This window comes from Agelaius tricolor, unplaced genomic scaffold, assembly GCF_023055355.1.
Source record: "Agelaius tricolor isolate 1412-34295 unplaced genomic scaffold, bAgeTri1.0.p SCAF_8, whole genome shotgun sequence".
NCBI classification, from domain to species: Eukaryota; Metazoa; Chordata; class Aves; order Passeriformes; family Icteridae; genus Agelaius; species Agelaius tricolor.
Window position 1 is genome coordinate 8,274,969 of NW_027269268.1, and position 12,532 is coordinate 8,287,500.

Genomic DNA, 12,532 nt, shown 5'->3' on the forward strand with positions numbered 1-12,532 from the left:
CGCGATGGCGGCCGCAGGGCGGCTGCTGCAGCCCCGCCGCGAGCCGCCGGGGGCGCTGCGGCGCCGGGCGGGAGGGCGGCGCTGATTGGCTGCCGGCGCGGCTATATAAAAGAGGCGCAGGCGGTGCCCGGATCTCTTCCGCCGCCATTTTCTGCTGGGCGCAGGTCTCCGCTGTCTCCGCCGCTCGCCCTCACACCCCCGCCGCCCTCGCCCCGCCATGGAGGACGCGACCGAGATGAGCGGCGGCCAGGAGGAGTTCGCCGAGGGCTCCAAGATCAACGCGAGCAAGAACCAGCAGGACGACGGGTAGGGCCGGGGACGTGGTGGGGGGGGGGAGGTGTGGGGGAGTCGCGCGTCCATGTCCGCCGCCCGCCCTGCGGCTCGGGGGGGCGGCTCGGGGGCCGGGGGGAGCGCGGCCTTCCCTTCCCGCTCCGTGGCCGCGCCCGCCTTTGTGTCCCGGGCGGTGACCCAGTTTCCGCGGGGCGGGGACACGGACGGGGGGGCCGACCGGGGCCCTGACGTCACCGGCGGCCTGTGGGGTGCGGGGGGGCTCTCCCGGCGCTCCCTCACCCGTACCCGTATGCGCTTCCTGTCCCCTCCAGGAAAATGTTCATCGGAGGCCTCAGCTGGGACACCAGCAAGAAGGACCTGACGGAGTACCTCTCGCGCTTTGGCGAGGTTGTGGATTGCACGATCAAAACAGACCCGGTCACTGGAAGGTCGAGGGGGTTTGGGTTCGTGCTCTTCAAGGATGCTGCCAGCGTGGAGAAGGTGGGTGCTTTTCCTGCTGACCCATGGCACGAAGCCAGCTTGTGTGGCTGTGGTGATCTGAGACTTTGTTCCTTTGTCTGCTTTTTAGGTGTTGGAACTGAAGGAACACAAACTGGATGGCAAGTTAATAGATCCTAAAAGGGCAAAAGCGCTGAAAGGGAAGGAGCCACCCAAAAAAGTGTTTGTTGGTGGGCTGAGTCCAGATACATCTGAAGAACAGATCAAGGAGTACTTCGGTGCTTTTGGCGAGGTATAGTATATTAGCATATAAAACCACCTCTAATTCTCAAATGTGTAGTCTTGCCTCTCTCTTGCAAAAGAGTTTGTGAGGAGGGAGTTGGCCAAAACTATGTCTTAATGATTTCATAAAATTGTAATGGTCTGGTTTAGAGCTGCTAAAAGTAGTCAGTGTAGATTCTGCGCTGCCAGTTGGTTCTGATGGCATAAAAGGTTGCTTACAGATTTCACACATTGTTTGTATTCATTTTGATTTCAGATTGAAAACATTGAACTTCCCATGGACACAAAGACGAATGAAAGGAGGGGCTTCTGTTTTATCACATACACAGATGAAGAGCCAGTAAAAAAGTTACTAGAGAGCAGATACCACCAGATTGGTTCAGGCAAGGTAGGAAAAACTCTTGTTCTTAGCAGGTGGAATCTGTCTCTGTAGGCTTCTGTGAAAGAAACTCACAGAATGCTCTTGGAATTCTTAGTAAGTTAAAGGATTTCTCTCCTTACAGTGTGAAATCAAAGTAGCACAGCCCAAAGAGGTGTACAGGCAGCAGCAGCAGCAGCAGAAAGGAGGGAAAAGCAATTCTTCTGGTGGACGTGGAGGTGGAAGGGGGCGTGGACGGGGTGAGTATTTTCCGTGGTTCTGTTAATGTAAGTGTTCACCAAACACTTTGGTGTTTGTAGATATTTCAGGTGGCAGGCTGTGTGCAGATCTCATGTTTAAATCAAATGTGTAAAGTAGCCTGTGAATAAGTGGTGTTTTGGTGGTTTTGGTTGCTTGTTGAAGCTGGGGAATCTCCTCTTGCTGTGCTTGCATTCAAGTGGTGAAGGGTCACGGTGGGGTAGGGTGCTTCTGTGCATTCTTAGAGGACCATGTAGCCAGCACAGTTACACTTTCACTTGAAAGGGATACACTTAATTGGCCCATGGGCCCAAAACCAGGAGCTGTTTGCTAAGGAGTGGGGTGATCACTTTGCTGCACCTTCAAATGGATCAGAAGGGATCAGCTGGTACATTACAGGTTAATGCATCACAGTCCTTGAAGGTTGTGCAGACAGAACTCACACCACACAGTAAGGCTTGCCCTGTGGTGTCACTTTGTGCTCAGGCAATTACTGATTATTCTCATATCCAAGAAGTTGGATGAAGGGGCACAGGAGAGGAGTGGAATAAGTTTTAAAACTTAAGAGTTGCTATGCTTGGTTTCAGGTCAGGGACAAAACTGGAACCAAGGATTCAATAACTACTATGATCAAGGCTATGGGAATTACAATAGCGCTTACAGTGATCAGAGCTACAGTGGCTACGGAGGCTACGACTACTCTGGGTACAACTATCCCAACTACGGATATGGGCCGGGATATACAGATTATAGTGGTAAGTGGATTTGCCCTCATTCCCCATAACAAGAGCAACACTGCCCTTAGTCAGCCCGTGGCTCTGAAGAGGAGATCCCTTGGTGTGCTGCTGTGGGTGAAGTCTCCCTCTGAGGCTGGTGCTAACGCTTGTGGGTTCTGTTTTTCCCCACACGCTACCTGCAGGCCAACAGAGCACGTATGGGAAGGCGTCCCGTGGCGGCGGCAACCACCAAAACAACTACCAGCCCTACTAAGGCAGTACCTAGTACCTGACAAACAGGTGTGTACAGGAGCACAAGCTCCACTCCGACTGTGCCTAATCTAATTTAAAGATCAATAGACAAACGAAGAGTAAAAACTTTTGCCTAGCATGACTTTTCCTTTAATTAAGCTTTTGTTAACTTAAAAAATACTTTTTTTTTAAAACCAGCTTTGCCTACGTGTCTATAGATCTTTAACTTTGTAAAAGTGTGACTTTATCTTCTTTAGTACTTCAGAAAAACATAAGAGTTTTTCTGGTTTGCGTTGTGTACCAGGTGATCTAGAGGAATAATTAAACTTATTAGAAGTATTAACAGGTAAAGTACTGAAATGGGTACAACTTAAGGAAAACAAGAATGTTGTCTTCTGACTCTGACATTATACCTTGTTTGTACCCGCCAGCGGGAACTTCATTGCAGGCCGTGTGTCACCCTGACCACGTCTATCTCTGGGGTCGCACGTTGCAGGCAGAGCGCAAGGCATACACCAGAAAACGCTGTCCTGTGGTATGGTCTCTTCCAACTTCATGTACCAGCGTAAAGATTAAAGTGGAAAACTTCAGACTTTGGCTTCTTTTTTTAATCTTTTTTGGAGATTAAGTGTCTTTAACTTAAATGGTTTTTTACAGGAGTTAAAGTACATAAATGCCTTTACAGCTTAATCATTTGGTCTTCTGTTTAGTGTTGTATTTCAATTGTGGAACCTCATTTTAAATGTGCATTCTTTAAGATTTTAATGCTTGCTTTTTTCTTTTTATAGCTAATAGTGAAATCTGCAAACCAAAACGAACTTTTAAATCTGGATAAACATTAAAGATCATATGCATATGGACTGTCTGAACTAAAGTGACCTGACTTGTGTTGCACATAAGTCGTTTAGTTGTATAAGCAAATAATGAGAAAGCCTTTTGGCAGTGTTTCCAATGGAAAAGAAAGTGATCCAGAGCCTGCTTACTTGTCTGAATTGGATGGTTGTTGTTTTGGAGCAGCCTCCTAGCTGGGCTGAATATTTGGGAAAATAAATTACTGATGGGTAACTAAACAAACCTCTTGTGTTACCTTAATAAATATGCATATGATCTTTAACAGTGAAGAAAGGAATATATAGAAGACTTAAAGCAGTTCATGAAAATGGACCTTTTAACAATCCTGTAGTAACTGTCACAGATCTGACATGCATTTTGTCTTGATTTTTTAGGTAGAGATACTGCAACAAAAAGCCATCTTGCAACGCATCGCGAGTGAATGGAGGGTGGTCTTCGTGAGAGGAAAAGACTATTTTGTAAAAGACTTTTAGTGAATGACACATCTGTGTCCAACTGTACATAGCGGCCGACTAGTTTTCTTTTATGGTTTTTATTTTCTTTTTGCCATTCATGTTATGACACAATGTGGACTTGTGTTTATACAAACTTTATTTGTATAATTTCATGTTAAAAGATTCTCTAATAAATGCTTACTTAAGTGAGTGTGGAGTCTTGCTGTCACCTTAAAGTGGTGTAACTATAGTTTTACTTGGTTAGAAGGCCAGATCTCGAGGGAGATCAAGGTTACTGTGAGAACAGGTCTATACACCCCCTTCTTCCTCCTGATCTGTCCTGAGAGCACCAGAGTGCTTGGAATTAGCCTCACTGTGGAAGATGGCAGAGTCATGCCCTGCCCTCTGCAGCAGCGAGGAGAGAGTGGTCTCTGGCACAATGCTGCCAGTTTTGTACATCTCAGGAGGAATCTAGAACTGTAGCAGCACCTTTTCAATGCTGATTGCACTGCTTTAGGAGTTGGAGCTTTTCAAGGCTTCTCAAGCACTTAAAACCTCAAGTATTTTAGAATGTAGCTTACTTTCCCACACCACTTCTATTCCAATTCCAAGCAGGAGATTACAAGTTCTTGATCAACTATTTTCTGTACAAGTTTAGGTGCTATACTGGACTCTTCTCACCTTCAGAAAACAAGTTTCCCATCTAGTGCACACTAGCAAGCAACAACTAAAAGCAAGCCTGAGTGCTGGAGAAGGATCGCCACATTAAACCAGCACATTTCTGGATTAGAGTGGTTGGGATGGGTAAAGGAGCATGTTTTGTCTGAGGCAAAAGGATTGCAGCAGTCTGCCAGAAGATTTGATGTTTCTCAGCACAAATACCTAGTCAAGCATCAAAATAAACTTTGCGTGTTAGAACTCACTGATGTCACTGACTACAAATTGAAGAATCAGCAAGAAGCCACAGCAGTGTGTGAATTTATACACTGCATTTGTGAGTGCAGCTGGATCCAGCACTGCTCTCCACAGCAGCTGAGGGGCTGAGGGAGACTTGTGCCACAAGAGCATGGCTTCATTGCTCCAGTGGTTTTTCAATACACAAAACCCCGCAAAGAGGCAAGTTTTACTCGAATCTGTGATCCTCCCACTCAGTGCTAGCAAAGTGCAGCTGGAATACTGTGCGTAGGTCTGTGCTCCTCAGCACCAGAAAGGCCCGGGGCTCCTGCAGAGGGTCCAGTGAAGGGCCACAAAGGTGATGGGGGCTGGAGCTTCTCTCATGAGGAGAGACCGTGGGAGCTGGGCCTGTTTGGTCTGGAGAAGGCTGAAGGGAATCTCACCATGCACATCAATATCTCAAAGGCAGGTGCCAAGAGGATGGTGCCAGACGCTTTTCAGTGCTGCCCAGTGACAGGACAAGAAGCAATGATCACAAACTAAAACACAAGTTCCACTTCACCACGAGGAAGGACTTCTGTGGAGGGTGGCAGACCACTGGAATAGCTGCCCAAGCAGGTTGTCTCCCTCTCTGGAGCTATTCCAAACCCACCCCAACCAGTTCCTGTGGCCCTGCCTTGGGCGGGGGGGTTGAACTGTATAATCTCCAGAGGCCCAGCCCAGCCCTATCGATTCCGTGAGTGTCCGTGCCGGCCCCCGAGGCTCCGGCTGCTCCCGGGGCTGCGCCGAGCTCCCCCCGCGCTCCCGCACGGCTCCCGGGGGCGGTGTCACGTGTCCGCCCGCCGCGCTCCTTCCGGCCGCCATTTTAGGTTGGGTCGGTGGCGGCGCCATTAAAAACAGGGAGCGAGAGGAGGAGGGCTCGGCGGGATCGGCGCGCTCGGCCGGGGCCGCCAGCGGGGCCGGGGCCTCGGCGGGGAGGCGGCGGCACCGGGGGTGGCCGGTGCGGGGCGGCGGCGGCGCCATGTCGGATCAGCAGTTCGCTCTGGACTCGGCGGCGGTAGCGGCTGGCGCCGGGGGCAGCGCGGCGGAGCCGGCGGAGCAGCCTGAGGGGCAGGCGGGGGCGGGGAGCACCGATGGGGGAGGCGGCGGCGGCGGCGGGGTCGAGTCAGAGGGAGCCAAGATCGACGCCAGCAAGAACGAGGAGGACGAGGGGTGAGCGGCGGGGGCGGGTTGTGTGTCCCGGGCGGGGCGCGGCGCCCCCGGCCCCGTTCGCTGCCCTGTTTGTTTACTTGGCGCCTCGGCGACGTCACGGGCCGAGCGGCGGGGGCGGCGTCAGGTCCCGCGATGTGGAAATGGTGCGATGTGCCTCAAACTGCAGGCCCCTTTTACTTGTTTTTCTTCTTAACGATGCCTTTTCTAGGAGTTAAAGTGCGGTGCGTGCGTGAGGACACTAACTCGGTGTAGCCGAATGCTCTGGTTGCAGTTGCAGTATTGCTCTGTGCTGCAAACATTACTGTGTGTTAGCCGAGTGCCAGAGGCGTCAGGTACCGGGACTTCTTCCCAGCCTAAAACATGCCTCTGCTTCTCCGGAACTTGTTGTCGGGAGGATTATGTTAGGTGGTGTCCAAACTTGAGGAGTTGAAAAGGCAGGAAGCTGAGCCGGGGGAGGTTCAGGTTATGCATCAGGAAAAGGTTTTTCACCTAGAGGGTGGTTGGGCAATAGAACAGGGAAGTGGTTACAGCACCAAGTCTGACAGAGTTCCAGAAGCACTTGGAAAATGTTCTCAGGGACATGGTGTGACTCTTGGGGTGTCCTATGCAGGGCTGGGAGTTGCATTTGATGATTCTGATAGGTCCCTTCCAACTCAGCATGTTCTATTACTCTGTTTTATGGCGAGTAAATACAGCTTTTAATCTTTATATGGTGTCTGCCTGGGGCACTGTCCCTTTGTATTGCCGGTGAAATTTGTGTGTAATAAATCCAGCGACAGGACAGGCTGTTGCACTCTGCTGTCTTCTGTCGGGCCGTGAAACTCGAGCTGCAGGTCTGTTTTTGGTCAAGGCAGAAAATAACCTGGATAAGGAGTGCTAACTACTGAGTCCTGCAGATTCCTGCTGCAAAACCTTCCTGAGTGTCTTCCTCCTTCAGTAATAACTTGGGATGTTGCTGAGAGAGATGTTAATAATCTGGAATAACGCAGAGAGAGAGAGAGCAGGAACCATTTTTTGAGTATTTTGCTGGCATTAGCAGAAATTAAAATGGTTTTGTTACTTTTCAGCTGTTCTTAACAGCTGTAAATGCCTTTGGCGTTTGCATGTTTGTTTTACTTATTACCCTTGAATACACACCAATTAAAGGGTTTTCATGTGCAAACTCAGGTTCCTTTGAGGCAAGAGAGCTTAGAAAAAGTGGTCTCTAAGCCGCGCGGTGATACTGGGCAGTGATTACATTTATCGCACATTGACTCGCAGTCTGGTTCGGTCTTTTTGAACCATCAGCTCTTCATGCTGTACAGGAAACAAAGTTTTTTTGACAACACTTCTGGTAGTAAAGGGAAAAAAGCCGATCTGTGATACCTTGTTTAGCTAAGGTTTGAAAGCTTTCCCAGTGCACTTCTGGTAACTTATTTTGGGAAGCTGTATGTGCTGATGTGGCTTAGACCAGCCATACTGTGGGCTAGGAAATGTGTGTATTTTACAAGCTTTTGGCAGCGCTGTGCTACTGCTCCTGAATTGCTGTGCTCATGTTTGGGGTGTAGCCCTGACCTGAGCTGTGTCCCTTGGAGCAGTAGTGGATGTAGGGGCAGACTGAAGCAGCTGTGGTTTGCTGCTCTGTGACTGGGCTCAAAGGTGCAGTTCCTGCGTGGAGAGATGAAAAACCTTCCGAGGCTCTTGGTTTCAAGCTCGTGGTTCTTGGTCTGCCTGTCCTTAGGAATACAAAGTGGGGTCTGTATGTTAACATGGAGGCAGGTGGTTTGTGTAGCAAGTGTCAGTTCAGCAGTAGCTGCTAGGGCATCACTACCCCCAGTGTGTCAGAAACACGATGCTGCATCCTCTGTGTCCTCAGTTTGGCTGCTTGAAAAGCCCTCCACAGAACAGCAGACAAGCTAAGGACCTTAATGATGGGTGAGCAAAGGGCAGAAAGCTCCTTTGATTCACTGCCTGTACTGGGGTGAGGCTGCTGATTTACCGGGGTGGGCCCTTCATTCCATGAGGACAGTAAGAAGTCACAGCTGATAGAAGGGGCTGTTGGTACTTTGTTGAAGAGAGATCTGGAATGAGTTGGAAAAGCAGATAAAGGGATGGAGAATTGGTGCTCCTTCTTTACAGAATTGGAGACTTGCTATAAAAACATCTGAAGCTCCTGAACCCCTCATCTGTATGGATTTTGTCAGAAACTGAATGCTCTTGTTAATTCTGTGAGAGCACAGCTAAGTCAGCAGAGGTAGTTCAAAGGAGCAGCTTTTGATTCAAGAGAGTTTGAGTTGTGGAGGTGCAATGCTCTTTTACACGATTGGCAGCAATGTTTGTGCGTGGGAAGTAGAAGGGTTGGAAACATGATACAGTGGTTTTTCAGGTTTTCTGATAACTGTGTCTGATTGTGAAATAAGGTGGGACAGTGAAAACGGGCAAAGCTTTGTAGAAAGTGCTTTTATAGATCATAATGGATCATATTTTTTGGTTAGAGCTCACAGTAAAATCTTCTTTATCAGTATTAGAAGAGATCATCTCAAATCAAATCCTCTTTTGAATGGGTTTCTAATCCCAATGCCTAATAACCTGGAATGTTTCATTTGTGTGTATACTGGCTTGATTTTTCATCTTTTAAAATTTTGGGGTTTTATGCCTTACTAACATCCTGGGATGGTCATGATTTGATTCTAAGCTTCCAGTGTGCTTTTGAAAATACAGGTTATGAATTATGTGCTGTACACATCTGCCCAGCAGCACTGGTGCTGTAGAAATACTGGAGAGATATTCTCTTAATGGTAATGGATTATGCCAGGTGTTTATATAAAGTTCTTGTGAGAAAAGAGAACTTCTGACCATCCAATACTTTGCTTTTTCATAACTGCTTTCTGGGGAAGGGAACTTGACTAAACTTCATTTTAGTTTATTAATTTGGGCATATGTCCAGTCCAGACTGGTAGATAAATGCTTCTGTTTTAACCACACTTCCTTACAAATCTAATCTGCCTGCGTGTGTTTCAGTTGTGTGGAGGCTCCACAGATAACTGGATGGAATTAAACACGTGATGGGGATGTAAAGAAGTAGTAAAATATCTTTTTGTCACTACTGCTGGTAGTTTCTTGGGACAGCAGAGTAAGCAGCTGCAGGAGAAGACAGTGCAAGATGTTTGTGTATGTGAAAGTCTTTATCTGTCCTGGCCAGACTCACTTGAGCAAGTTGTCAAAAAGTGCAGGCCCATGTGTGTAGTGACATGACTGATAAAATCCGGCCAGTTCCATGCATTAGGGTATTGAGCTCATAAAGCTTGGCAGTGCAGGATTTTGGGTAACACACATTTACAGATTGACCAACTTGTCTTAACAGGAAAATGTTCATTGGTGGCCTTAGTTGGGACACCACGAAGAAGGATCTGAAGGACTACTTCTCCAAGTTTGGTGAAGTTGTGGACTGCACTCTGAAGTTGGACCCCATCACCGGCAGATCGAGAGGCTTTGGCTTTGTGCTCTTCAAAGAGTCAGAGAGTGTGGATAAGGTAGGATTAAAGTAATGAAACATGTTCAAATTCAGGTATCAGAGATAAAGCACTCACTAGGATGACTGTAGGCGTTGTTCTTACATCTTCTGGTAAAGATGATTCAGGGGTGCAGCATGTTTCATGTGCTTGTGAAAATGCTTTCTTTTATGAACCATCTTACTCGTGATGCTGTGTCCAGGACCAGCAGTGATTCCTGAGCTGTGGATTTGGGCACTTACAGGTTCTGCAAGCCATTGGACTTGGGTGCTTGAAAAATAGAGTGCATAAATGTCTGCTGCTTGCTGCTGTGAAAGCAGCATTTGCAAAGAACTTCTGGTCCTGCAGAGCTGTACTACAGCTCTGGTAAAATCCAGAGCTGTACCGTGAATCCCTAGAGTATGACCAGTAGCTTTGATACATTTAAGCTCTATCCAAGCAAAAATTAGTTGTTAACTTTTCTAAAATGCTGTGGATACAGCACACAGAAATATTTTCACCTTCATGACCTTTGTGATATCTAAAGTACAGATTTTTTACTTCATAAGGTTTGAGGATGAGAAGAGTACTTTTTGAGAGGTGTTACACTCTTGCTTCTGCTGGGTAATAAGTGGTTCCAGTTGTCAGAACTGTCAGTGGATAGTGACCAAAAATCACAGAACTTTGTGCAACAACTTCTTGGTGTGATCCCAGTATTGAAATTGAATAAATTTTTGCCTTACTCAAAGCATCAGTGAAACATTTAGCTTGAACTGTGTAAAACTGTGTGTTTTAATTATCCTCAGGTCATGGACCAGAAAGAACACAAGCTGAATGGAAAGGTCATTGATCCAAAAAGAGCTAAAGCCATGAAAACAAAAGAACCTGTTAAAAAGATTTTTGTTGGGGGCTTATCTCCAGACACACCTGAGGAGAAAATACGGGAATACTTTGGAGCTTTTGGTGAGGTATGTGGTGAAACAAACTGCTTTTATTTGTGGAACCTGTTCTGTCTTTACAAATGTATTAATAGAAAGCATCCCCCACGTGCAGCCTGCATGGATGCTAATGTAAACCTAATGTAAGCTTTATGGCCATTGTAGTTCATGTGTGTTAGTGGTCAGAATGTTGATGTTCAGTTACAGGCTCTGAGTAGAGCAGCCTGGTTTGAGGGAAGGGGGAGCTGGGATAAGTCAGAGAGGGAGGCAGTGTTTTGAGCAGGGTGCTTTGGTCAGTGAGATGCTCTTCAGCCACCCCAGCTCATCTCCTATAGCACAGATTGAGATAGTTTTGCCTAAATTCTGTACAACTGTGTAGTCTCTGTCCCTAGTTTTGGTGGTGCAGACAAGCTAAGTATCACTGAAGTTTTTAAAAGCTGGTCTTGTATGCGTTTGCTACAGCTGCTGTTCCCCTCTTGCTTATCAGATGGGGCCAGCTTCAGGTCATAACTGTTCAGGCAGTTTGGTTACTAAATATGCGCCCTCTTCCAAACTTACAGACAGTTTACCCTGGACTAAAGACTTTAACTACTGTTTGCCTAGGAAGTCCCATGTGCTCTAGGTACAGAGAACTTTGGCTCTGTATTTGTAGTCAGACCACATTGTCATATTCAAATCTAAATAATTTCAGTAACAGGTATGACCTGTTAGAAGGAATTTGCAGTGACATGAATGGCAGGATAAAAGGTAAAATCACTGTCTTCCACCAGGTCGAATCCATAGAGCTCCCCATGGACAACAAAACTAACAAGAGGCGTGGATTTTGCTTCATTACTTTCAAGGAGGAGGAACCAGTGAAGAAAATAATGGAAAAGAAATACCACAATGTTGGGCTTAGTAAAGTAGGTGGATTTTTTTTTTTCCTAGACAAACTAAACTGTGACAATAGAGGGAATTACATTACCAGTTGGATCTGTTTGGGGATAATAGTCTGCCAATACCTGTAAGCATTATTTTTCACATGTAGGCATTGGGCCTGTGAAGTATTTATGTATGTGACTGTTACCTTAATTTCTGAGCTGAGAGGGTTGCAGGTGAGGTTTTGTACTGCACCCCCATGGGGAGAGGGCTGGGCCCCAGCACACTTTCCATGGTGCAGCTCCCACATTCTCCAGCAGCGTGGGCAGAGTGCTGTGTCACTGATCTGCTCAAGCAGGCAGCACCAGGTTACCTGGTAGTTGGATCTTTGTGTGTGTGTGTTTGGTGTTAACAGCAAACGTCAGTTTGTCTGAGAGAGCTTCCAAAACTGAAATGAAATGGGAAGTTAGGCTTCCCTGTTAGAAGCTGCATTCTTTTCAGAAACCTGGTTGAATTTCAACCTGGTAGCATATACTCAAATTGTAGCTGGACTGGTACTTGCACAAATATGTGGTGGAGGCTTCAGAGCAGAGTTGAGTTGAGTTTAGCACGTTGGCCAAACTCAGGTTTGGTTTCACTTTTCCCAAATGAATAGGCCTCAGAAGTTTAGTTCAAAGGAAAAACAGAAAGGCTTACAAAGAAACAAACATTCTTTTCAGAATGAGTTCTACTGTGTCTCACAACTGTTCTCAAGTTAGACAGTGTAAGCTATCAATTTTTTTTTCAGGGAGGGCACCAGGGTGACCAATTTTCTGGTTAGTGTTCCATAAGTTTAAGAGTGATGTTTGGGGGTTATCTTTGCTGATTGGATCTCACTCTTACTTTGCATTTCCAGTGTGAAATAAAAGTAGCCATGTCAAAGGAACAGTACCAGCAGCAGCAGCAGTGGGGGAGTCGGGGAGGATTTGTTGGAAGAGCTCGAGGGAGAGGTGGAGGTAAGCTTGTACTGCGGCAGTGTTGGAAGCTGAGGGAGTAGCCTGAATAAAAATAATTCTGAGCTTTGTGTTGCAGGCCCCAGTCAAAGCTGGAACCAGGGATACAGCAACTACTGGAATCAGGGGTATGGGAACTATGGTTACAACAGCCAAGGCTATGGTGGTTATGGAGGCTATGACTACACTGGTTACAACAACTACTATGGATATGGCGACTATAGCAGTAAGTACTGAACTGCTTACAAAAAGTTCCAGTCTGCTGCTTGTAGGAAAATGGCTGCTGG

General features: G+C 47.0%; 2 protein-coding genes across 11 annotated transcripts in view; both read left to right on the forward strand.

Annotated features, from left to right (window-relative positions):
* The first annotated feature begins 125 nt into the window (after positions 1-125).
* Positions 126-4,091, forward strand: HNRNPDL (heterogeneous nuclear ribonucleoprotein D like). 3 transcript variants are annotated; one of them, XR_011679901.1, is made up of 9 exons: positions 126-306; positions 603-771; positions 860-1,021; positions 1,268-1,399; positions 1,515-1,629; positions 2,215-2,382; positions 2,547-2,643; positions 3,027-3,130; positions 3,822-4,091. XR_011679901.1 is itself a non-coding variant. In XM_071431570.1 (8 exons), exons 1-7 carry the CDS (start codon positions 218-220, stop codon positions 2,615-2,617), a joined length of 906 nt encoding a protein of 301 aa, XP_071287671.1. In that variant the 5' UTR covers positions 126-217; the 3' UTR covers positions 2,618-2,643; positions 3,822-4,091. The 3 variants fall into 3 exon arrangements, 1 of the variants encoding a protein (XP_071287671.1); XR_011679902.1 differs by having other exon boundaries at positions 3,027-3,127; XM_071431570.1 differs by lacking the exon at positions 3,027-3,130.
* Positions 4,092-5,630: 1,539 nt separating this feature from the next.
* The window catches only part of HNRNPD (heterogeneous nuclear ribonucleoprotein D), a 9,307-nt gene continuing 2,405 nt past the window's right edge, over positions 5,631-12,532 (forward strand). For 3 of the 8 annotated variants that reach the window (XR_011679900.1, XM_071431567.1, XM_071431566.1), the window contains exons 1-6: positions 5,648-5,987; positions 9,331-9,499; positions 10,264-10,425; positions 11,166-11,297; positions 12,149-12,248; positions 12,325-12,471. Coding sequence is in view for 7 of the 8 variants with exons in the window: in XM_071431567.1 (XP_071287668.1) it covers positions 5,797-5,987; positions 9,331-9,499; positions 10,264-10,425; positions 11,166-11,297; positions 12,149-12,248; positions 12,325-12,471 (901 nt within the window). In the remaining variant the exon portion in view is untranslated. Of the gene's footprint in view, positions 5,988-6,104; positions 6,131-9,330; positions 9,500-10,263; positions 10,426-11,165; positions 11,298-12,148; positions 12,249-12,324; positions 12,472-12,532 lie in introns of those variants that run through there. The other 5 variants (XM_071431564.1, XM_071431565.1, XM_071431563.1 and 2 more) reach the window with 4 other exon arrangements.

Excerpts from the sequence above, each read along its gene's own strand:
- HNRNPDL (XM_071431570.1), top strand. The coding sequence starts at position 218 with ATGGAGGACGCGACCGAGATGAGCGGCGGCCAGGAGGAGTTCGCCGAG. Across the intron at positions 307-602 it reads AAGAACCAGCAGGACGACGG|GAAAATGTTCATCGGAGGCC; the intron begins GTAGGGCCGGGG and ends TGTCCCCTCCAG. Across the intron at positions 772-859 it reads ATGCTGCCAGCGTGGAGAAG|GTGTTGGAACTGAAGGAACA; the intron begins GTGGGTGCTTTT and ends TCTGCTTTTTAG.